The sequence below is a fragment of the Crassostrea angulata genome, chromosome 4 (assembly GCF_025612915.1).
Source record: "Crassostrea angulata isolate pt1a10 chromosome 4, ASM2561291v2, whole genome shotgun sequence".
Classification (NCBI taxonomy): domain Eukaryota; kingdom Metazoa; phylum Mollusca; class Bivalvia; order Ostreida; family Ostreidae; genus Magallana; species Magallana angulata.
Genome location: NC_069114.1, coordinates 7292352 through 7315121, shown reverse-complemented (window position 1 = coordinate 7315121; position 22770 = coordinate 7292352). Strand labels below are relative to the sequence as shown.

Below are 22770 nucleotides of genomic sequence, written 5' to 3'. Positions count from 1 at the left end.
CACTAGCCTTATGATTCGAAATTAAAGTGAATAAAGATGCTTACTGGTGGTGGAATAAACTTCTTATGAAAATTATTTCGGTAAGTTCTTGTATATAAACACAACCAGAGCGCTCTGTTTTCGTCGCGTCGTCAGGATGAACTCCTTGATAGTTAACGTAGTTTGCAGTTTTATAAAAATCACAAAGCAAATTGAAAGTTGGAAGGGAGCTAAACTCATCAAAAATCTGTGGTTACGGTTGTGTATAACTTTCAAAATTGTGGTTACGGTTATGTATACCCCCCCCCCCCCCCCCAATTTCCGACGCCTATGCGACGCAGTTATGTGTTTTCCTTCATATTTGTAATTTAAATCTTTGACAAAATCCCTTTTATATCAATTTTTGTAGTAAATATAGTTATGTTGAAAGTACTAGATCTTTGTAAAAACATATAGGTCACTGAAGCGTTGAAGCGAGGGGCTGTGTCAAAAATAGTTCGGACCGGAAGTATTTGATATAGCATCACCCGTTTGATATAGCAGAGGTTTATCACACGGGTAATATACACCACACGTATGAGATAAAACTGTATAAATAACTGCAAAGTTTAGCTAGCAACGGGTGAAGATACCTGGTGTTTCTCTACCAATAATAAATATAATGATAATTCCCTTTTACAATATATATTACACTTTGTACACCGTGACATCAATGTTAGGCAGAGGACCTTTATGTCTCTCTATGGATCGATGATACAGTGAGTACATATATATATATATATATATATATATATATATATATATATATATATATATATATATATATATATATATATATATATATATATATATATATATATATTATTCTTTATACTGTGTAAAGGCCTAACGTGATAAATACACTTTAGCAGAGACATAAATAACTTATTCTTTATCTCTCTGACTTAAGAGGCATGTGCTTTAAAAGTAAGAGTTTGACAACACACGCTTTATTAAAAAAAAGTAACACTGCACAATGTTGAACCAGAAAATAAACTATATAAATTACGTCTTTTCTTTACGAGTAAAAATTGTCCTTCTGCTGCAGTCTGCATCCTCCAGACGACAAGTCATTGTATTCCGAACCCGACCTTGAAATGTCATGCAATAGTCACCAAGCCCCAAGTCAATTTTCATGCGAGGAAGGGGGGGGGGTGTCCTCGCAGCAGAAAAGGGTCTCAAAATTTGTCCTGGAGAAAAATACAGAGATTTTCTTAATTTTATTTTTTCCATTGATCGAATATGAAGAGTAACTTAATTTGGCAAACGTTTTCCATTAGCCTACTTTTTGAAGAGCCCGGGGCCTGCTAAGAATTTTGAAGAAGAAGAATGTAAGTTCTGAAATAGTCGAAATAAAGTAAGTGGGCGACGATATAATTTAGATCTAGGAAAAGAACAAATTGTATGCGCGGATCCAAGAAATTTTCTTGCGGTGTTGGGGGGGGGGGGTGGCAGAGCATGGTCCGGGATCTTTTTCTGTCAATGGAGAATAATTATAAACATTGTTAAAGTTTTCATGGGGTAGAAGTGGGGTCCAACCCCCTCCACCCCCACCCCAAAAACAAAGAATAAAAAGACGGGCATGAATTGGGTTCATTGCCAAGTGCCACAAAAATATATTTAAGAATGAAAACATTATTTAAAACTTAAATCTGGCTCTTCAGTTTTCTTATAAAAATATTTCAATATTATCAAGAAAAATTTTTCAGATGTATAATACATAGCAATACTTAATATAGGTGAGATAATTTGGAGCAGTATTTGTTATAACGAGGACAATTTATCAACTAATCCAGCACAATTACTAAAGTGACTCGACTAAAAATAAACACGGTACATACATTTATATATCGTAGATTTACAATTAACTGATTGAATACCAATCTCAATATTAATGCAAAAATTCCACATTCAGCTGCCAACTGCTTTCTACACTAGCTGCTTATTGCCGAAATGCGTGTGCTCAACATGTTTTATAAACACTAGTATCGACATCAAATATTTAGTCATCCGACGCGCAATATGCCTTGCTTTTATAATCAAGAGAATATTATTTGAGCATTTAATTTGACATATTTTGCATTTTATAAGCGCCTCCGAGTGTAATCATGGTAATATTGAGGATCATTTGAAAGGGGAGTTCAAGTTTTTTAATGTAGGACTCAAAAACAGTTTGAAATTTGTTGTTTTTTTTTATGAGTGATTGACGTTTTGTTGAAAGTGACATACATAAACAAATATAGGAGAATGTAATCATCAAATATTTAATTGTCCTTGGATATTTATTATTTACCCCCCTTTACTGCTGTCACATGAACTTTTTCTTCCGTATATCTTATCATTTGAAATGCAATAACTTTAAGCTATGTCCTGATGAGGTCATAATTGATGTCTATCTTCATCTTCGCTAGCCAAATGTCCGATTCGTTTTTCTCATCTGAGATTAAAAAAAAAAACGAATCGGACACTTGGCTACCGAAGATGGTCTTTCTTATTTAAGTTTGTTTTCGTTCTTTAATATATAAACATCTTCATGTATTTTGAAACATTGAGATAACAGACTGATCTATTTTCTTGATCCTTCGTCACTTAATGAATATCTCGGTTTTTTTTGGATAAAACATTTTAATCTATCATTTTTTTTACCTCATCATAGAGTATTAAGTTTTCATTCTACAGATCCTTAAGAGGATTGCATCATAATCAGGTGAGCGTTAAAGTCCTTGGGACTCTTGTCTCTGTATGTGTACGCACACGTTTGTTTGTATATATGGCTTTTTTTACTTGGCTTGTCACAGGTTGTTGTGGGACAGCCCTACTAGTATAACCATCTTGGGACTCTTGTCTCTGCACAATTTGTTTTTTGGTTTTGTTGTTGTTTGTTTGTTTTTATGGCTTTTTTAACTTAGCTTGTGACAGGTTGTTGTGTGACAGCCCTACTGGTATAATCATCTTGGTGTATATGAACAGTCACTGAGTGTTGATGTAATTAATTAAGTATAATCATCTTGTTGTATATAAAGAGTCACTGAGTGTTGATGTAATTAATTAAGTATAATCATCTTGTTGTATATGAACAGCCACTGAGTGTTGATGTTTTGGTTGATGTTGCTGGTTATTTCATACTGCAGATATATAGTCAGGTTCCTGACAACTGCCAATCGTCGTTGTTATATTATAACACTCTGACATAGATATATCTAACAGGTCCACCCTCCCCCTTTTCCTTAAATACACAGATACACCCACAGACATATCTTTCAAATCTTCTGGACTTTCATGAAGATAAGAGACAAAAGAAAACGCAGTTTCGAAAAATCAACACATTAGTGAGCTCGACAAATAAATCAATATGCATATTACAAATTTAATCAAATCAATTATTATCTCAAGGCGTTTGTTTTTACAAGTATTAAACTTTAATTATTGAATAGGGCCGGGGCAATAACTTAACACGGAACAAGGCAAGTTTGAGTTGCCTTTTATGAATTGTGGCTCAAATACTAGTACATATATGTGTTAGCATAGGCGTCGGAACCGGGGAGGCCACTTTGTTTGCTAAGTTAGACCTAACCATTAGGCACATAGCAGAATAGAGGGTTCAGCCACCCACTTTTTTTTCGCAGGAAACATTATTGTTCCGTAATATACGTTTGAAAGATTGAGAAGTTGGAGTCAAATGGCCGGAAAGATTCCTTGTTTTGGGAGTATAGAATTACCCCCCCTCCCCCCCTACGGATTAGGATTTTCATGATTTTGGGAATTAGGTTTTTTCTCCCAATATTTCTGAGGATCAGTCTAGCCCCCCCCCCCCCCCCCCCCACTTTCAATTTGCTTCCGACGCCAGTGGTTAGTTTGATAAGAAAAATAAAATAAAAAGCTATTTGTCAACGAATGTTAAGATTTTCAAATTTTCAACCTTAAATATTATAAATCAATTTTTTTTAATACTTTAAATGATTTTGATTTAAAAACGATAAACAGATTCCCTAAAAATATAACGAGAACTCCACTATCGCTCGACGAAAGCTTCCGATTGAGTGACTAGTCCTGAGTAAAATTGACATCCCTAGTTAAAACAAAGTCATGTTTAAAATATTTAATTGCATGATCATTCGAAATGTCTTAAACGTTTATATATTGTGCATTGTTCTTTTTTTAATAAACGATTTGTATAAATATTTTCACTTTTAGTTCAATCATTTTCCATTTCAACGAAAAGGCAATAACTTTGTACTGCAACATTGATTCCAGACAGGCAAAGTTTGGCTGTCCACGTTATTATTCTGAATACTTGTTTAATTCAGATAAATTAGAAATATTACTAGTATTTTATATCTGTATTCATAATCATATTCCACTTGCACATATACTTGTGGCTTCTAGCGGTGACGAAGCTAGCCAACCTTGGATGGGTCCGCTAATTCAGCAAGAGGTTCAGTGGCAGCTGTAAGCCCAATCATCCAAGGCCACAGCAAAACCGGGGGGGGGGGGGAAGGGGGGGAGCAAAGCTCCCGAGAAAATTTTGGGTTCTTTAAAATAAATTCATTTCTAATGTGTATTATATAAGTTCTGTCAGCTTACTGAATGGAGGGTCCTACCACTTTGTGCATTAACTGCCCAAAAAAGATGTCAAAATATACAACAGCAATAATTGTGTGGTTTTACATCATCTCTTAAAGCTGCTTGGTCCGATTTTATATCAAATTTTATGCACGCTTTTAAACGATGGCTATGCTAAGTTTATGAATAATAATAGACATTGCAGTAGTTTTACCCGTCAATTATGCCAAATTTCAATGAAGAAAAATACGTACAAAATTTGCTAACAAAACAAACGACATTAAAAGGTACCGCGTTATTTCGCCTCATGTTAAATTTCACCCCTGACGACGAGACGGGTATGGTTGTATTACGAATTTGACATCGCTTTAAATAAAGGTCAAAATGATCAGACAAATTACAAATAAACATGTGTACGTTTTGTTCGCTAATATTTCCAAAGTCTGTTCTCTTTACAATTGATGCATAGCATGCGGGTTGAATAACCCCAATCATTCGGGGGACGAAACCAAGCGGTCTCCTTTTCTAAACATTCCCGTGATGCATTTTGGTTTGTTTTTTCGTTTGCCCAAAGAGAAATTATTTTTATTTACTTTGAATATTTCTAACTTTGAAAGGAGACCGATTCTGCTCGTGTAAATAGGAGAAAGTCCATAACTTTCTAAGATAAATGATTTGTATGAAAAAAAAATTGATACTGTAATTGCAAAAAAATCGGACCAAGCAGCTTTAAATGCAAATTGTGCTCACAGGTACAGAACAATGCAGTTTTTAATCTCTAAAAACAGAACTACGCAGCTGCAGATTTGAATCAAAGACCTTAAAATATAACTAAGGGGGTCATTAGTGTCCATCTTGGCTAGCCACGCGTTTACGATCCACTGTGCTCCTCTGTAATGTCTGGACGTAAACGGTTAACCCTTGGCTAGCCAATATGTTTACAACCATTGAGCAAAAAGGTTGAAACTTACACATATATATAGTATAAATATGGCCTTCTTCCTATTAATTTAAAGAAATAATCTGAAAAGTTCACTTGCTTGCAGTTCAATTAAATAATTCATGTAGCAATTATTTTATAGTTTGATCTTTAACACAATAGGGCTTCATAGTGCAATGTACTGTCTATCATAATATACTTGAAACAAAGTTCATTTAATCTTTTTATTATTGAAACCACCCCTCCCCCCAATTTTTTAAAGTTGAATTGTAAAACATTAAAAAAATTAAAAGGTGACAATTATATTTAAATATGATTAAAATTCATCCATTCAGATATTTCAGAATGTCCAGTAAAACCTAAAAGCATCCTTCAATCTTCCTTATATTACGTAAGCCACAAATGTTACAAATATATATGAGGTATGATAAATAAAAGCAAGAGCAGTGGCATTTGTTTGAATTTTTATTCCACACCATGCGGTGCATTAGTACCACACATATGGCACTATAACATTGAATAATAAAACCCATAACAATGAACAGTTAGCACTGATATACACACGCCTACACAGCCACGGCTCCTAGTCTATTACCATTAGCACTTCAATTGATTCCATACACCTAAGTCACATCCATTCCAAACACCCTCGTTCCTCATCCATATAAAAAGAAGGGATAGCAGACCAATGCACCAATTTCACCACCTTTGAAAGTTGAAAATCCACAAAACCAATCACATTGTCCCAAATGCCCCAATCGCAGCCTGTTTCACACATGATAAGGAATGTCAATGTGAACACATGTCTGATTGGCTCATTGTATCACATGATGAGGTCACATGACATACAGCCTGCTGTGTACTAGCTCATCATGTCCAGGAACTGTGTACAGTGGGTGGGACTCTGTCCGTTGGCCGCCTTCAGCGAGTCGTTCACATCTCTCCTGAACAGCGACAGGTTCTGTGTGAATCTAAAGGGTGAACAAACCAAAAAAATAATTTCATATTACAAAATCACAAAAAGAAGTTTCAGCTTATGGTGAATACCTGTACTTACGCTACATTGATTTTCTGTAAATATGTTCTTTACAAATGATTAATTTCCATTGGATAGTAAAACCTTTGAATTTCATGATTTTTTATCTTCAAAATTCAGCTTGTGAAAGTAACGTCATCCATTTTTTAAAAATCTCTCTCTCTTACTTGTCTCTATTCTTTGTGTGTAGGGACCTCTCAATTCCACTCATCAGGTTCTCGAAGCACTGGACCATGGCCTGCTGTTTGTCTGGGGGCTGGCTGGCTATGATGCTGTCCCGCAATTTGTTAAAATACTGAAAACACAACAATTCATTGATATCTATATCCACAAATTTCCAATTTTATATATAAATATTGAATTTAGTCAATGACATTTTCTATCCCATGCATGATACTGTAAAAGTGGTTATTTAAACTGGAATTTTCTTATCATATGCACGCGGGGATATTTTGCACAGTTTTAAGCTTACGGCATAACTAGTGTAAATTTCCTCCACACGTAAATAACCACTTTAAATTTACAGTAAATAATCTTCATATGGCAATGGATATTAAAGGACTAAGTGCGGTATTATGTTTTTTTGCCTCCAAAGTTTTATTACAAGCTTAAAAAGTAAAATAAAAGATAGTTAAAATCTTATTGAAAGTAAGGATGTAAAAGTTTATCACCAAAGTGATGTCATAATGTAGAAATGACGTCATGAAGATTGCCTTATTTTGATAAATTGATGTTTTGTTGCAAAATGTGGGTGTTTTCCGATAGTTTTTCGACTGGAAAACATTGAGCGCAGGCTTCCTCAAGTACCAGTTTTTTAGTATAACGTGTTTGATAATCAGATGAAAAACATATCTTAAAATCGTACTTGAGCAGACCTGCGCTCTATATTTTGAATGCAAAATATAAAGCAAAAATGAGAATATTTTCGTTTGTTTGCACATTTGCAAAAATTAGGTCATTTGGATGACGTCATAGATTAACAGCAAATGCGCAATGACGACTAAAATCAAGATTTAAGTGATAGACATCCTCTGTTAAATGATTTATCAAGATTTGATTTTTATACGATACTATTTATAAATTGGTAAAAATTCGGGGCAGATATTTGGTGGCAGGGGACAGTTTTTTTGATCCAATTCATTGTAGCCAAGGGATGCATGTCTTCGGAACTCTGTAACTAGAATTTCCTCAGTTCCCATTCAGCACAAATACCTTTAATTCACTCTTTATAAGGCCAATCACCAATTTCTGAAGAAAATTGCTAATCAAAACCTGTAAAATTCTCTACATACTGGTTTTTATGAGATTTTGACCCTTTCATATTTTGCTAATTTTTCATGATTTTTCAGCTTTTCAGACCTCCCCCAGCTAATTCCCTGCAGAGGGTTGACCTTCCGTACCGCGTGCATGCTGCACTATCACATGTCAGAAACTTACCGGTGTAAAGTTTACAATGTCCCATCCACCTACTTTTCGTGTTATTTTACCTCCCGTCTGTAACTTGCAATTTCTCTGTGTAAAGTCAGCACAACAGTCAAAGCCGCAGGTTTCGCATTTTACTTCTGATTCTCATGTACCTAACATAAGGGGCCTACATATTGCATATCAATTTCAACAAGAGACACCCCTCTAACTAATGATAATCATTAAAAATCATTTCATAAATTTTAGCAACACTCATAAGCCTTCAAGTACAGCAACTCTCAATTTTACAAAAATATTGACGGGTACTTTATTCGAAACTGTCCCTTGCTACCTTTAACATACACTCACATTCTCTGAAAAGTCATCTTGTCTTAAAATTACAAAGCTTATGCTATTCTGAACAAAAATACACCACATTTTTCCAATTCCATTGAGGTTTAAGAAAAATATGGCCATTTAAGTGAACCCACCATTTCCACTTTCCTCTATTTAACACAGATTCACAGGGCTCTCCATAAATAAAGCATCTTTACCTTATCTTTTAGAGGTCAACTGTTGTTCAACCTCCTTAAAGCTGAACACCGCTCGTAAATAGGCATTGTCCGCCATATTTCTTTCTAATTCGCCTTTCATTCCAGAACCCCTATATAAGCCTTTTGTTAGTTAACGGTCCAACGCATTTCGATGTTCGGGTTTCACCTGTGTAGGTGCTACCCACGCTTTGCCGTCGTAAATAGAGTCCTCGAACACGCTGACCGAGTACTCGCGTACCATTTCGCAATTAGTGAAGAAAGACTCCAAGTAAAAAATGGCATCAATTGCACAGGTTAGTGCTATGCAACAAATACAGCAAAATGCCATAAATGCAGTAAAATATAAGCAAAGTAGCAATGCAAGATAACCGACACATGTACACGACTTCCATTCGACTACAATGGTCAGGGTCAACAAAGTGCTACTTTCGTTTTCTATTACACATGCGCAGTTTAGTCCAATGACAAATATCGGAGAGATGGATGTCAGTGAAACGTGGTGTCTTTGAAAACGCGAGTTTGTGTACATTTTATTGGCATTGGAGAAATATTTTCTATTTAGGTATTTATATACCCTAACTTCTTACCTATTGTGGAAGCTTTGCAGATATTTGTCGATAGACAGCCGTTGTTCGAAGTAAGCACGTGGGACTTTGCCGGATGAATATTCCAACGTACAAACGCGTACAGTACTACAGGTGAATAAATGGTTCCGCGAGAGGTCTGTAACCCTTTTAAATGCAGGAGAACATTTTATTGCCGTGCACATTTTACGGAAGAGTGATATAAAGAGTTTCTTTTTCAGTTGTGTTTTTTATTTTTTCATTTTCATTTCATTACCCCTCTTGGCGCCCCTTGAAAGACGGAGGTTTTGTCACGTCGATAGTAGTGACTTGAAAGCAACCAGGCGTAACGAAATCGGAGAGTATACCCTAGTGTGGGATATCGGAGATAGAAAACTAATATGGCGTATGCCTATTTACGAGCGGTGTTCAGCTTTAAATAAGAAACCTTATTGAATACTACATGCATCTGCTTGATATTATCATGATAAAAGCATCACATCACTTAGAAATCCCTTTACATGTATACCCTCCCCCTATCTTTTGATTTTCACAAGACGCATTAGTTTGAACACTTTAACCTAATATTATGAAACTTGTGGCAGTTTCCTTGAGTCATTTCTTACACATTATTGAAAACAACCATCACTGATATTTAAAATTGATCTTTTTTGGTAAATGGATGATTTGTAGCATTTTTATTCACAAAAAGTCATGTCGCCCTACATGTGATTTCTTGTTTTCATGAAAAACTAAGCCTATAATCATATTTAGTGGATATCTTATATATTCTGGTTTCTAGTCTCCTTTTAACTTTGCTAAATTAGTAAGACCTACAAGTGTGACATGTGCGTTTAATTAAAATGAAATTCAAACACACCCGGGTACCTGGGGACGGATGAGAATTCCATGAAAAAGGTTCAAATTTCACATGTTTTTCTACATTTTTGATGCATATATACAATAAAAGGGTAAAAAATGTTGTTTTTTGTTCATTTCAAGAGTAATTATCATAGCAGTTGTTATTTCAAGGTCAAATGTACAGTTACATATCCTACATGTAATGGTAGTGGACTCCATTGGAAAGAAGGGGTGGCTTTTTCAATTCTGTAAATACATCTAAAATACCATTTTTTTGATAGGAAGGAGCAAAAACTTGAGTTTTTTGACATATTGTATACTTTGATAACTGCATTTGTCTACATGTAAAGTTCATTTGAAATAAAAATATGCTGTTTTAAAAAAATTGGGTGATATAAGTCAGGTGGATTAATGTTATTTCATAAAATCAGACAGCAAAATGGCTGCAAATTCATAAATTGAAATGATTTAATTGATAAAAACTGTTTTAAAGTATTTATTCTTATCTCAGTAATTAACTTAAGCCTATTAATTGTCATCAGGATAGGAAATGCCTACTCTCTAAGCCAATTTACTCTAGTGGTGGTCATTCTACACATTTAAGAGGGAGTTACTCCCCTTGAATATTTTAGCTAATAAATGATGTCATGACATCTATAGCCAAGAAAATCATCCATTTTCACAAAATGTATTACTTATGGTACAAAATCCACTCAAAATTACACTTAAAGGAGAAATATGAAAATACCATGTAGTCTTGAAGGTGGCAGGGGACAGTTTTTTTGATCCAATTCATTGTAGCCAAGGGATGCATGTCTTCGGAACTCTGTAACTAGAATTTCCTCAGTTCCCATTCAGCACAAATACCTTTAATTCACTCTTTATAAGGCCAATCACCAATTTCTGAAGAAAATTGCTAATCAAAACCTGTAAAATTCTCTACATACTGGTTTTTATGAGATTTTGACCCTTTCATATTTTGCTAATTTTTCATGATTTTTCAGCTTTTCAGACCTCCCCCAGCTAATTCCCTGCAGAGGGTTGACCTTCCGTACCACGTGCATGCTGCACTATCACATGTCAGAAACTTACCGGTGTAAAGTTTACAATGTCCCATCCACCTACTTTTCGTGTTATTTTACCTCCCGTCTGTAACTTGCAATTTCTCTGTGTAAAGTCAGCACAACAATCAAAGCCGCAGGTTTCGCATTTTACTTCTGATTCTCATGTACCTAACATAAGGGGCCTACATATTGCATATCAATTTCAACAAGAGACACCCCTCTAACTAATGATAATCATTAAAAATCATTTCATAAATTTTAGCAACACTCATAAGCCTTCAAGTACAGCAACTCTCAATTTTACAAAAATATTGACGGGTACTTTATTCGAAACTGTCCCTTGCTACCTTTGACCAAGCGCACATAGTCCTTTAGAGCTTTTTTCAAAGACTTCCCCATTTTCCAACATCAACAGCTACATGAACCTGCAGTTCTCTAACCAATAGTTCAAACAGACAAAGACTTGCTTGGAACACTATTTGGGAAACAGAACAACATATCCTTGATTTTTTGTCTACAAGTCATAAAATAAAAATGTCCTACCTCCTCATTAAGTAGAATAAGACCCAGTAAAGGCCTTGACATGGACCATTGGTTCCGACAGTCCTCAAACATGATAATATTGAGTACTGTAGACAGCATCTGTAATAAAGCATGATAGTTTTAATTACTAAGAAATTATGTCAATATGGCGTCAGTAAACATTAAATGTAATATCAACCAACTTTCATTCCTTTAGAAGAAATCTCAAGGTTCGCAAATATATCTCACCATGAACCAGTCCTCAACAGTCTCTGGTATTTTATTTTCTAGATAATCTACACCTTGATTATGGAAATTGGTTGCTACTAACTAGTTCATCTCCATTAAATCGCAAAGCATAGTAGTCGTGAAGAATAGTTGGTTTACAATAGTCTGAAGAAGCATAAATCTAAGGCCAAAGAACATATCAAAAAGGAGTATTTACTTGCTGAAGGATTTCTGGGTGAAGTTCTAGGATTCGGAGAAAAGCCTCGTTCTGCTGCATGTGATTTCGTTTCTTCTTTTTGATTGTAAGGTTCTTGAACAGATAGGTGATGACTGTATCCAGCGTGGCACAGCATCCGGTACAAACCATGGTATCTGTCAGAGAGAGACACGCACTTACACTCATTCAAAATGACGGGCAGATAGTTTTTGTAAATTTCCTAGAATTTAGAAGTTCAAGAGGATTTTATTCACTGACAGTCCAATGGTAAGGGATACCAATGGAAACTTCATTAAATTCATTAACCACCAATAACTACTGCAATACACGGAAATATTCGCCCCCGCTTTATTTTCGCCCCTTTCCCTCTAGTTGCCAGTGGGTGAATTTAAGACTTAGCGAATTCAAATGTCTTCAATTATTTCTCTTGAAACACAACAGTTACTGTATCTGGGCAATTCAAGATGGGGCGAAACTGTTTACAAAAGTAGAAGGGTGAAAATTACTCGTGGCAAAAATAACCCTTTATACAGTTATCATAAAAGAATAATAGATCATCATACATAAGATATGAATCCTAGAACTTTTTCTTGTATAGTCAAAATGAAAATATAAGCAAAGGTTCAGGTATAACAAAAAGATATCAATATGATCAATAAAAATATGTCCTTCCTAAAACCCTAAGATACATGTGCTTAAGAAACTTAAGAAGTCGTAAGAAATCAAATTCTAAGAGGTAAAAAAGTGAAAGACACGAATAAAATTTCATAAGATTACAATTATGAACAACACTCATGAAAGTACATGTATAATATTGTGTTTATTTAAAACACAAAGAGATGAGACTAACCCAAGCAGTACCATTTCACCTTTCAACAAGGGATATAGTTTTGAGATGACTTAAATGAAACTAGAGATTCTTATTAAGCTACATGTAAAACACATATTTAAGACAGCATCAAATATAAAATAAACCATAGCGTGACATTTTGATCTTTAAAAAATAAATTCCACATCCCCGAGCAGTTTGACATCTTACCTTGGATAGAGCTCCATTTGTATGCTGTTAAAACAGGAACAAACTCTTTATTCCTGTTTTTATATACACTGTTCTCCCCCTCTTAGTTTTACAGATACATACCCGCATATCAAAACTACATGTTTCTATTTCTAATATGCCAAATGAATGAACTTGTAAAATTTATAAATAACTGAATGCACTACAGATGAAATTGACTGACAGGGAGACATTTGTATTTTTGTACATTTAATACTATTTCTTATTTATCCATGGGACATAATGATTTTTCAGAGGAACAGTAACCCTTAAACAAAGACAGATAATTCACAAATCTACCAGAACAACTAAGCCCCTAATCATCCATCCCATTAAAAATAAACATTCTTCATATTTTTAAGACCTGGCCATATAATGACCCACATACAAATAAATAAAAATAAACATCATCCAAGTACATGAAGTATTGCAGAGTGTTTGATTATTACCTAGAGCTGTGAGACCCTCAGATATGGTGGCCAGGATGTAGAGAAAGACTTGGGGTTCTAAGCTACTGATGAAAGCCATGTGATCGTTGGCCAGACACTCCAGCAAACTGTAGAAGTTCTGGCTCAGCTTGGGGTAGTCCTGTGGAAATAACAGAGAGACTCATTACTTACCACCAAACATCTCTTCAATTACATACATTTATGAATATACAGTGTATTTTTCTTATTCATATACAGTCTCTTCACAAAACAATTAAGTGAATGATGGTATGCTGTTTAACCTTACGGAGCTCGATCAAATCATTTATCAAAACTTCTAAAAACTGTTTCCCCTTGTTTAATGCATTTTTTGGTCATCTGTTGAAATTATTTTTTATCAGATTCAATTACATTGTACTACTTCCCTTCCCATTACTCTTATAATTCCATGTAATTATAGTAGAATAAATCCCTACTTCCCTTCCCATTACTCTTATAATTGCATGTAATTATAGTAGAATAAATCCCTACTTCCCTCCCCATTACTCTTATAATTCCATGTAATTATAGTAGAATAAATCCCTACTTCCCTCCCCATTACTCTCATAATTCCATGTAATTATAGTAGAATAAATCCCTACTTCCCTCCCCATTAATTATAGTAGAATAAATCCCTACTTCCCTTCCCATTACTCTTATAATTGCATGTAATTATAGTAGAATAAATCCCTACTTCCCTTCCCATTACTCTCATAATTCCATGTAATTATACTATAATAAATCCCTACTTCCCTCCCCATTACTCTTATAATTGCATGTAATTATAGTAGAATAAATCCCTACTTCCCTTCCCATTACTCTCATAATTCCATGTAATTATTGTAGAATAAATCCCTACTTCCCTCCCCATTACTCTTATAATTCCATGTAATTATAGTAGAATAAATCCCTACTTCCCTCCCCATTACTCTTATAATTCCATGTAATTATAGTAGAATAAATCCCTACTTCCCTCCCCATTACTCTTATAATTCCATGTAATTATAGTAGAATAAATCCCTACTTCCCTCCCCATTACTCTTATAATTCCATGTAATTATAGTAGAATAAATCCCTACTTCCCTCCCCATTACTCTTTTAATTCCATGTAATTATAGTAGAATAAAGCCCTACTTCCTTTCCCATTCCTCTTATAATTCCATGTAATTATAGTAGAATAAATCCCTACTTCCCTTCCCATTACTCTTTTAATTCCATGTAATTATAGTAGAATAAAGCCCTACTTCCTTTCCCATTCCTCTTATAATTCCATGTAATTATAGTAGAATAAATCCCTACTTCCCTCCCCATTACTCTTATAATTCCATGTAATTATAGTAGAATAAATCCCTACTTCCCTCCCCATTACTCTCATAATTGCATGTAATTATTGTAGAATAAATCCCTACTTCCCTTCCCATTACTTTTATAATTCCATGTAATTATAGTAGAATAAATCCCTACTTCCCTTCCCATTACTCTTATAATTGCATGTAATTATTGTAGAATAAATCCCTACTTCCCTTCCCATTACTTTTATAATTCCATGTAATTATAGTAGAATAAATCCCTACTTCCCTTCCCATTACTCTTATAATTGCATGTAATTATAGTAGAATAAATCCCTACTTCCCTTCCCATTACTCTTATAATTGCATGTAATTATAGTAGAATAAATCCCTACTTCCTTTCCCATTACTCTTATTATTCCATGTAATTATAGTAGAATAAATCTCTACTTCCCTTCCCATTACTCTTGTAATTCCATGTAATTATAGTAGAATAAATCACGACACAACACTAACCATTACTCTTATAATTTCATGTAATTATACTATAATAAATCCCGACACATCATTAACCATTACTCTTATAATTCCATGTAATTATACTATAATAAATCCCGACACAACACTAACCATTACTCTTATAATTCCATGTAATTATAGTAGAATAAATCCCTACTTTCTTTCCCATTACTCTTTTAATTCAATGTAATTATAGTAGAATAAAGCCCTACTTCCCTCCCCATTACTCTTATAATTGCATGTAATTATAGTAGAATAAATCCCTACTTCCTTTCCCATTACTCTTGTAATTCCATGTAATTATAGTAGAATAAATCCCTACTTCCCTTCCCATTACTCTTATAATTCCATGTAATTATAGTAGAATAAATCCCTACTTCCCTTCCCATTACTCTTGTAATTCCATGTAATTATAGTAGAATAAATCCCTACTTCCTTTCCCATTCCTCTTAAAATTCCATGTAATTATAGTAGAATAAATCCCTACTTCCCTTCCCATTACTCTTATAATTCCATTTAATTATAGTAGAATAAATCCCGACACAACACTAACCATTACTCTTATAATTCCATGTAATTATACTATAATAAATCCCGACACATCACTAATCATTACTCTTATAATTCCATGTAATTATACTATAATAAATCCCTACTTCCCTCCCCATAACTCTCATAATTCCATGTAATTATAGTAGAATAAATCCCTACTTCCCTCCCCATTACTCTCATAATTCCATGTAATTATAGTAGAATAAATCCCTACTTCCCTCCCCATTACTCTCATAATTCCATGTAATTATAGTAGAATAAATCCCTACACATCACTAACCATTACTCTTATCATTCCATGTAATTATAGTAGAATAAATCCCTACTTCCCTTCCTATAACTCTCATAATTCCATGTAATTATACTATAATAAATCCCGACACATCACTAACCATTACTCTTATAATTCCATGTAATTATAGTAGAATAAATCCCTACTTCCCTCCCCATAACTCTCATAATTCCATGTAATTATAGTAGAATAAATCCCTACTTCCCTCCCCATTACTCTTATAATTCCATGTAATTATAGTAGAATAAATCCCTACTTCCCTTCCCATTACTTTCATAATTCCATGTAATTATAGTAGAATAAATCCCTACTTCCCTCCCCATTACTCTTATAATTCCATGTAATTATAGTAGAATAAATCCCTACTTCCCTTCCCATTACTTTCATAATTCCATGTAATTATAGTAGAATAAATCCCTACTTCCTTCCCCATTACTCTTATAATTCCATGTAATTATAGTAGAATAAATCCCTACTTCCCTCCCCATTACTCTTATAATTCCATGTAATTATAGTAGAATAAATCCCTACTTCCCTTCCCATTACTTTCATAATTCCATGTAATTATAGTAGAATAAATCCCTACCTCCCTCCCCATTACTCTTATAATTCCATGTAATTATACTATAATAAATCCCTACACAACACTAACCATCAGGTCTCTCTGGGACACAGACAACAGGAGCTTGACAAACATTCCAAACGCCTTGTCCAGCGCGTTATCTCCATACAGACGGAACACTCCAAAGTTGACATAGTTGCCACAGAGGGCCGCCTTCAACATGGAGAAACACACCGAGATTCCTTTCAATGTAGGACAGGTTAAGGAAACTTTTACTCTTGTTTTATCACATTAAAACATAGCTCTCCTGTTATATATCTTCATAATATTTCATTTAGCAGCCAATTAATTCCAAATAAAAGCTGAAAGATCTATAATATCTCTTTAAACTGTTCAAGTTTTTCATATTATATAAAGCCCAGCCACCTGAAAAATATAATTTATCTATGAACAATCATAATAGTGTTAAGGATATTTCATAGTATAGACTTGATCCTTTGGAACTTCTCCTATTGTTAATATTCTTGACCCTGTAAAAAAGAGAGTGCAAATCTTATAAGCTTAAGTCGAATCAAAATATAATGTTATATTTACATTTGCAATTATATTTTCCTCTAGGAACTTAGTAAGGAGCAAAAACATTTATTTCCATGTAAATAATTTTAGAGGGCGAGAGGTCATATAATGTGAATGTTTATTTAATACATAATGGTATTTACATAAAATGGCCCTCACTGTAGCTGTCAATCACTTTGCTGACCTCTGTACCTTCAATAATTAATTTCTAATACAATATCATAAATGTTCATTACATATTTACATATAATGGCCCTCACCATAGCTGTCAATCACTTTGCTGACCTCCCTGAACAGGAGATAGCCGTTGGGGGAGGAGACGTCAAACAGGAGTCTCTGTGAGCGGCTCTGAGCGAGCTCGGCCATCAGCTTGAGTACAGGGGTGGTGACCGCCGGGTCGTGGTACCACACCTCGATCGCCCGGTGCAGAATGGGTGTGTAGGACGGGTATCTATAGATTGTTAAACTCAACATCTCACAACAAAGTTCCCCGATATCTACATCTCATACAGCTTTATTAAACAACAAAATATTTGACATTAGTTATTACTTTGTGGATTTTTTTTTTAATAGGAAAAAAGGAATGGGGAGGGGGGGCAAGTTCTCTGCATTTGTGTTTAGATTATTTGCTGACATGAAAAAATAAAATCAATTCCATCAAAAGCTTGAATAAAGGCAAGGTAATAAATGTATTGGTCCTTTTCCTTGTCACCAAAAAAATGTAACTCAATAACACAATATGCAACCTATAAAGGATACATCCAATCAAAAAACATCATGTAGCTTGTTTTGGTGTTGAAGGCGAATGCCACGCCCCTCAAATCTCGGGCAAGTCCTACCACTGCTCTCTGTCAAAACAAAACAAGCCACAATTATCAATGTGTGTTATATGTACGGTAAGTGGCAGAAATGGACTACACCAATTAATAATACTTTATCTTTAATCTTTCTCAATAAATGATAACATTAGGAAAGTATTTATGACAATGTGGTTAAGGAGATTTTCTAATAAACAGGTTTTGATAACCCAATTTCTCTGCTCCACCACGAGAAAAAGTCTGGCAAATCTATAGGACCTGGTATGGAAACTGATACATATAAAAAGACTAGCATAATTCTTCCAAGTTCAGCATTCATTCTAAAGCCATTCTATTTCTGGACAAAACAGACTATTTCTTGTTATTTGGTGTCATAGAACTAACATACAAACAATTTCAAAATGATTTTGTAAACCATCTTTTATTCATAACAATTTCATTCTGTACCTCAGATAGGTAAACTAGTTCATGGTGACTAATATAGGGGACTAGGCCTTTATTAATGATTTCAAACAAGAACAAGAGATTTGTTGGCAGGTAATTATTATCACTCGGCAATTCACAAAATTTTCTAATGGACAAATAAAGTATACCCCCACTGACCTTGGCTTCTTCCTCTTTCTGGGGCGTGTCCATGTTTGTCAGCATTGTGCCCACCGACTCAAACGCAGCTGTCAAAGAAAGCAAGTGATTAGTTCAGTCTGAGACAAATAGCAGAGAATGATTAACACAGGATATAGGGAACACAGCATGTGCAGGAGAAATATACATGTAAATGTACAAAGTATTGCAAATTACATAATTCATTATATTCTTAACTGCCTCAGTTTTGTTCTTTGGATAAAAATAAATATCATTACTCATTCTTGAACTTTAAGAATGACTAAGTTAAAGACAAAGACATGAATGTCAGAGCCAACATATTAACATATATAAATGAAGCACCTACATGTTAAAGGGACCATGAATTCTTCATATTTGTCTTCGTCATCTTCTCTGAGGTCGACCATTAAGAGGCGAGCCAGAGCTGTGTAAAACGTGGTCCTACACCTCATGTCAGCGAACGAACGGTTGTTTGCGTTCAAACCCAAGAACGGAAAGTGTTCATTCTGAAAAATCAAATTAGTTAGAGATTTCCATGAGATGACATGATTACAACGAGGGTAATCTTACATTGTTTCAGAGTAATCAAATTTAATATATTTGAGTGTCTAGAAGGTTTTTTTCATTGAATTTCAATCAGTCGTTTGAAATATTTTGGTAGATTTTTAATTCGAACAAATGAAAATAACTCTGTAGAAATTTTTGCAGTTTGTTAATAAGGGCAATTGCCCCCAAAATTCCAAATTTTGCAATTCACCAAAATTACCATATAAGGTCAGATCGACTGAAGATTAAAATGTTTTCTAATTTACTATAGGAGTATTTTAAGAGGGCACAATGGTCAAGGCCATTTTCAGCCTTTATTGACCTTCTTTAGAAAAAGAACTCTATATAAAAGTAAAGAAAATTACCTACAATTAACAAGTAAAATGAAATATGCATTTTTTCTTCACTAAATAACAGTCTATAGGTAAACAAATCATATCTTAAAATCCTAAGTAGATTTGATGGTTAATTTGTCGACCATCAAGCCTCGTTAACAATCAAACATATTTCCATTTTCAGTTTTTGCATACAAATCAAGCTATAAAAGCTTCTTTAGTAGGAATTCTTTCTCCAAACAGTTACACACTTGTAATTAGCAATTTGATACCTAACTTTAGTGAGCGACTGTTAAATACTTACCGTATGATTACTTAAAACAAACTGTACAGCATCTAGCTTGACTAATTTTCGGACAGAGCTGTAGCCCACGGACAGATCGTTTAGAAGCTGCAGGGTCTTCCATGTTATTTGTTCACTTCGGGCCCAATATTTTAAGTTTGTAATTCTACAAACACAAATCTAAATTTAATTATTTCAACAAACATAAATTTAATATCTAAACCCTTCAACTGCACAGATAACAATTGTCAAAATAACATGACAAAAGAGATAAATTTGTAGTATCCTTTCACTGATGGAAAAAATATCACATCAGTACGAAAATCCTCACACTACTGATAATGTTAATGTTAAAAAAATTCAAAATTGAAATATTTCTCTCTATTCCTTTCTTAAAAATGTTTATTCAGCATTTCTCATATTAGTTAAATAAAGCATGCACAGAGAAAGTAAATATATAAAAGTATGTGTACTTACATTTTACCAATAAAAACACTCAGTACCATAGATTCATCATTTAATCCTAACACTTCTGATAACCGTCGATAAACCTGCAAGCAAACAACACACTAAAGAACCTATACACCTAATGCAGTAGATGACATATTTGGACATGTTTGTTAACATTTGCAAATTTTTCCATTTTGATAACTGTTCATCATTTTGGTAACTTCATCTACGTCATAAAACAGTCTTGTTGACAAAATCTATTGACATTGATAATTATTCTGACAATTCATCTAAACATTATTCATTATAAACAAAACAGTTTTATGAAACAAGACAAGATCTGTATCTCACCTTAGACATTTTAGGAACTTGGTCCCCAACATAAATTTTCCTAAATTGTTCAAAAAAGCTTAATATGGCAAGGTCTAGTTTTTCACAGGCATACTGGGCAATCCTAGAGTCCACTAAATTCATTAACTGTAAAACCCTGCAATGAGAAAAACATTGTGACCATGGTACTTAAATCACTACTTTCTTCCTTATTGTACAGAATAAATACAGGTACTAACACACATTGCAAACTTCAAGTTCACCCACATTTATGATAACAAAAGGGCCTCAAAGCCTATATTTACATCTTTTAAAATAAAAGATACCAATAAGTTCTAAATGTAGGTGATAAGAATTTCAATAGCATGTTCATATAACTGAACCAGAAGATCCAACAGAAACACAAACCAAATGATATGTCTCCAGTATCAAAAGTACTCTCTCTCCCCTTACCTACAAGCTAGCTTCCTGTCAGAGGGACCCCCTCTCCCCTAACCTACAAGCTAGCTCCCCATCAGAGGGAATCCCTCTCCCCTTAACTACAAGCTAGCTCCCCGTCAGAGGGACCCCCTCTCCCCTTACCTACAAGCTACCTCCCTCTCAGGGGGACACCCTCTCCTCCCACCTACAAGCTAGCTCCTTGTCAGAGGGACACCCTCTACCCTTACCTACAAGCTCCCTGTCAGAGGGACACCCTCTCCCCTTACCTACAAGCTAGCTCCCTGTCAGAGGGACCCCCTCTCCCCTTACCTACAAGCTAGCTCCCTGTCATAGGGACACCCTCTCCCCTTACCTACAAGCTAGCTCTCCACTTACCTACAAGCTAGCTTCCTGTCAGAAGGACCTCCTCTCCCCTTACCTTCAAGCTAGCTTCCTGTCAGAGGGACCCCCTCTCCCCTTACCTACAAGCTAGCTCCCTGTCAGAGGGACCCCCTCTCCCCTTACCTACAAGCTAGCTCTCCACTGACCTACAAGCTAGCTCCCCGTCAGAGGGACCCCCTCTCCCCTAACCTACAAGCTAGCTCCCCATCAGAGGGAATCCCTCTCCCCTTAACTACAAGCTAGCTCCCCGTCAGAGGGACCCCCTCTCCCCTTACCTACAAGCTAGCTCTCCACTTACCTACAAGCTAGCTCCCCGTCAGAGGGACCCCCTTTCCACTTACCTACAAGCTAGTTCCCCGTCCATGGCGTCGTGATCGTCTGTGCTGGCGAAGGAGATCCGACCACCTATCACTGCTCCTATTATGTACACTAACCAAGATAATCGACCTGAAAGAGTGAAGAAAGCACAGGTAAAAATAAATACCTATACTAACCAAAATTATCAACCTTAAAGATTTTACAAACTATCTAACCAATTACTGTCTACAGAAATTTGCACTAATGGAGCCTTATTCCTAATGTGATTTTCCCTGTTACTTTTAATATTTTTATCTCTACCTGTATATCATCTTTATATTAAATAGTACTCTTTCTCTCTCTGTATATCATCTTTATATTAAATAGTACTCTTTCTCTCTCTCCCTCTCTCTCCTCTCTCTCTCTCTCTCTCTCTCTCTCTCTCTCTCTCTCTCTCTCTCTCTCTCTCTCTCTCTCTCTCACATTCATCATATTACCTAGAAATGACCTTGATCACCATGGAGATAACCTCACCTTCTTGTATCGTAATTTCTACCCCCTGGGTTCCTGAATTGATGGCCTCCTGATACCGCTGGGCTGCCTCATCAAACAGCTGAACCAGGAGACCACAGGTCTTCTCGTATTCACACCTCCCAATGGTAGAGAGCTATTACCAAAATGTCACCGTTACAAACTGTTACACCATACAATACACACAAACAATACTATATCTGTTAAATCTGATGCATACAGCAAAGAAAACATGCATATTTTAGTGCATTTGATTTTGTCTTACTTGAAATTCATTATCTATCTGAAATATAGGTCATGTTGTCCTGTACTAAATCATAGCTTACCTGGTCTAACTGTTGATTGATCATTCCCTGGTCCTCTAATGGATCTTCTAATCCGTCTCTACAACGTTGTAAAGAATGTACATTTTCATGCAACACTGAAGAATTCAATCAAAATACTTATACTTTGAAGATGTACATAGTTTAT

General features: G+C 35.0%; 1 protein-coding gene across 4 annotated transcripts in view; it reads right to left on the bottom strand.

The window, feature by feature from the left end:
• Positions 1-5968: 5968 nt before the first annotated feature.
• LOC128180291 (exportin-7-like) overlaps positions 5969-22770 on the bottom strand; it is a 32857-nt gene continuing 16055 nt past the window's right edge. For 2 of the 4 annotated variants that reach the window (XM_052848268.1, XM_052848269.1), the window contains 18 exons: positions 22626-22683; positions 22303-22435; positions 21813-21918; positions 20671-20806; positions 20347-20420; positions 19891-20035; positions 19052-19211; positions 18706-18773; positions 18044-18132; positions 17545-17735; positions 17184-17238; positions 16799-16958; positions 13477-13615; positions 13010-13033; positions 11971-12125; positions 11547-11645; positions 6725-6852; positions 5969-6492 (listed from right to left, as the gene is read on the bottom strand). In XM_052848268.1, the coding sequence (XP_052704228.1) occupies positions 6384-6492; positions 6725-6852; positions 11547-11645; positions 11971-12125; positions 13010-13033; positions 13477-13615; positions 16799-16958; positions 17184-17238; positions 17545-17735; positions 18044-18132; positions 18706-18773; positions 19052-19211; positions 19891-20035; positions 20347-20420; positions 20671-20806; positions 21813-21918; positions 22303-22435; positions 22626-22683 (2029 nt within the window). In that variant the 3' untranslated portion in view covers positions 5969-6383. The remainder of the gene's footprint in view (positions 6493-6724; positions 6853-11546; positions 11646-11970; positions 12126-13009; positions 13034-13476; positions 13616-16798; positions 16959-17183; positions 17239-17544; positions 17736-18043; positions 18133-18705; positions 18774-19051; positions 19212-19890; positions 20036-20346; positions 20421-20670; positions 20807-21812; positions 21919-22302; positions 22436-22625; positions 22684-22770) is intronic. The other 2 variants (XM_052848270.1, XM_052848271.1) reach the window with 1 other exon arrangement.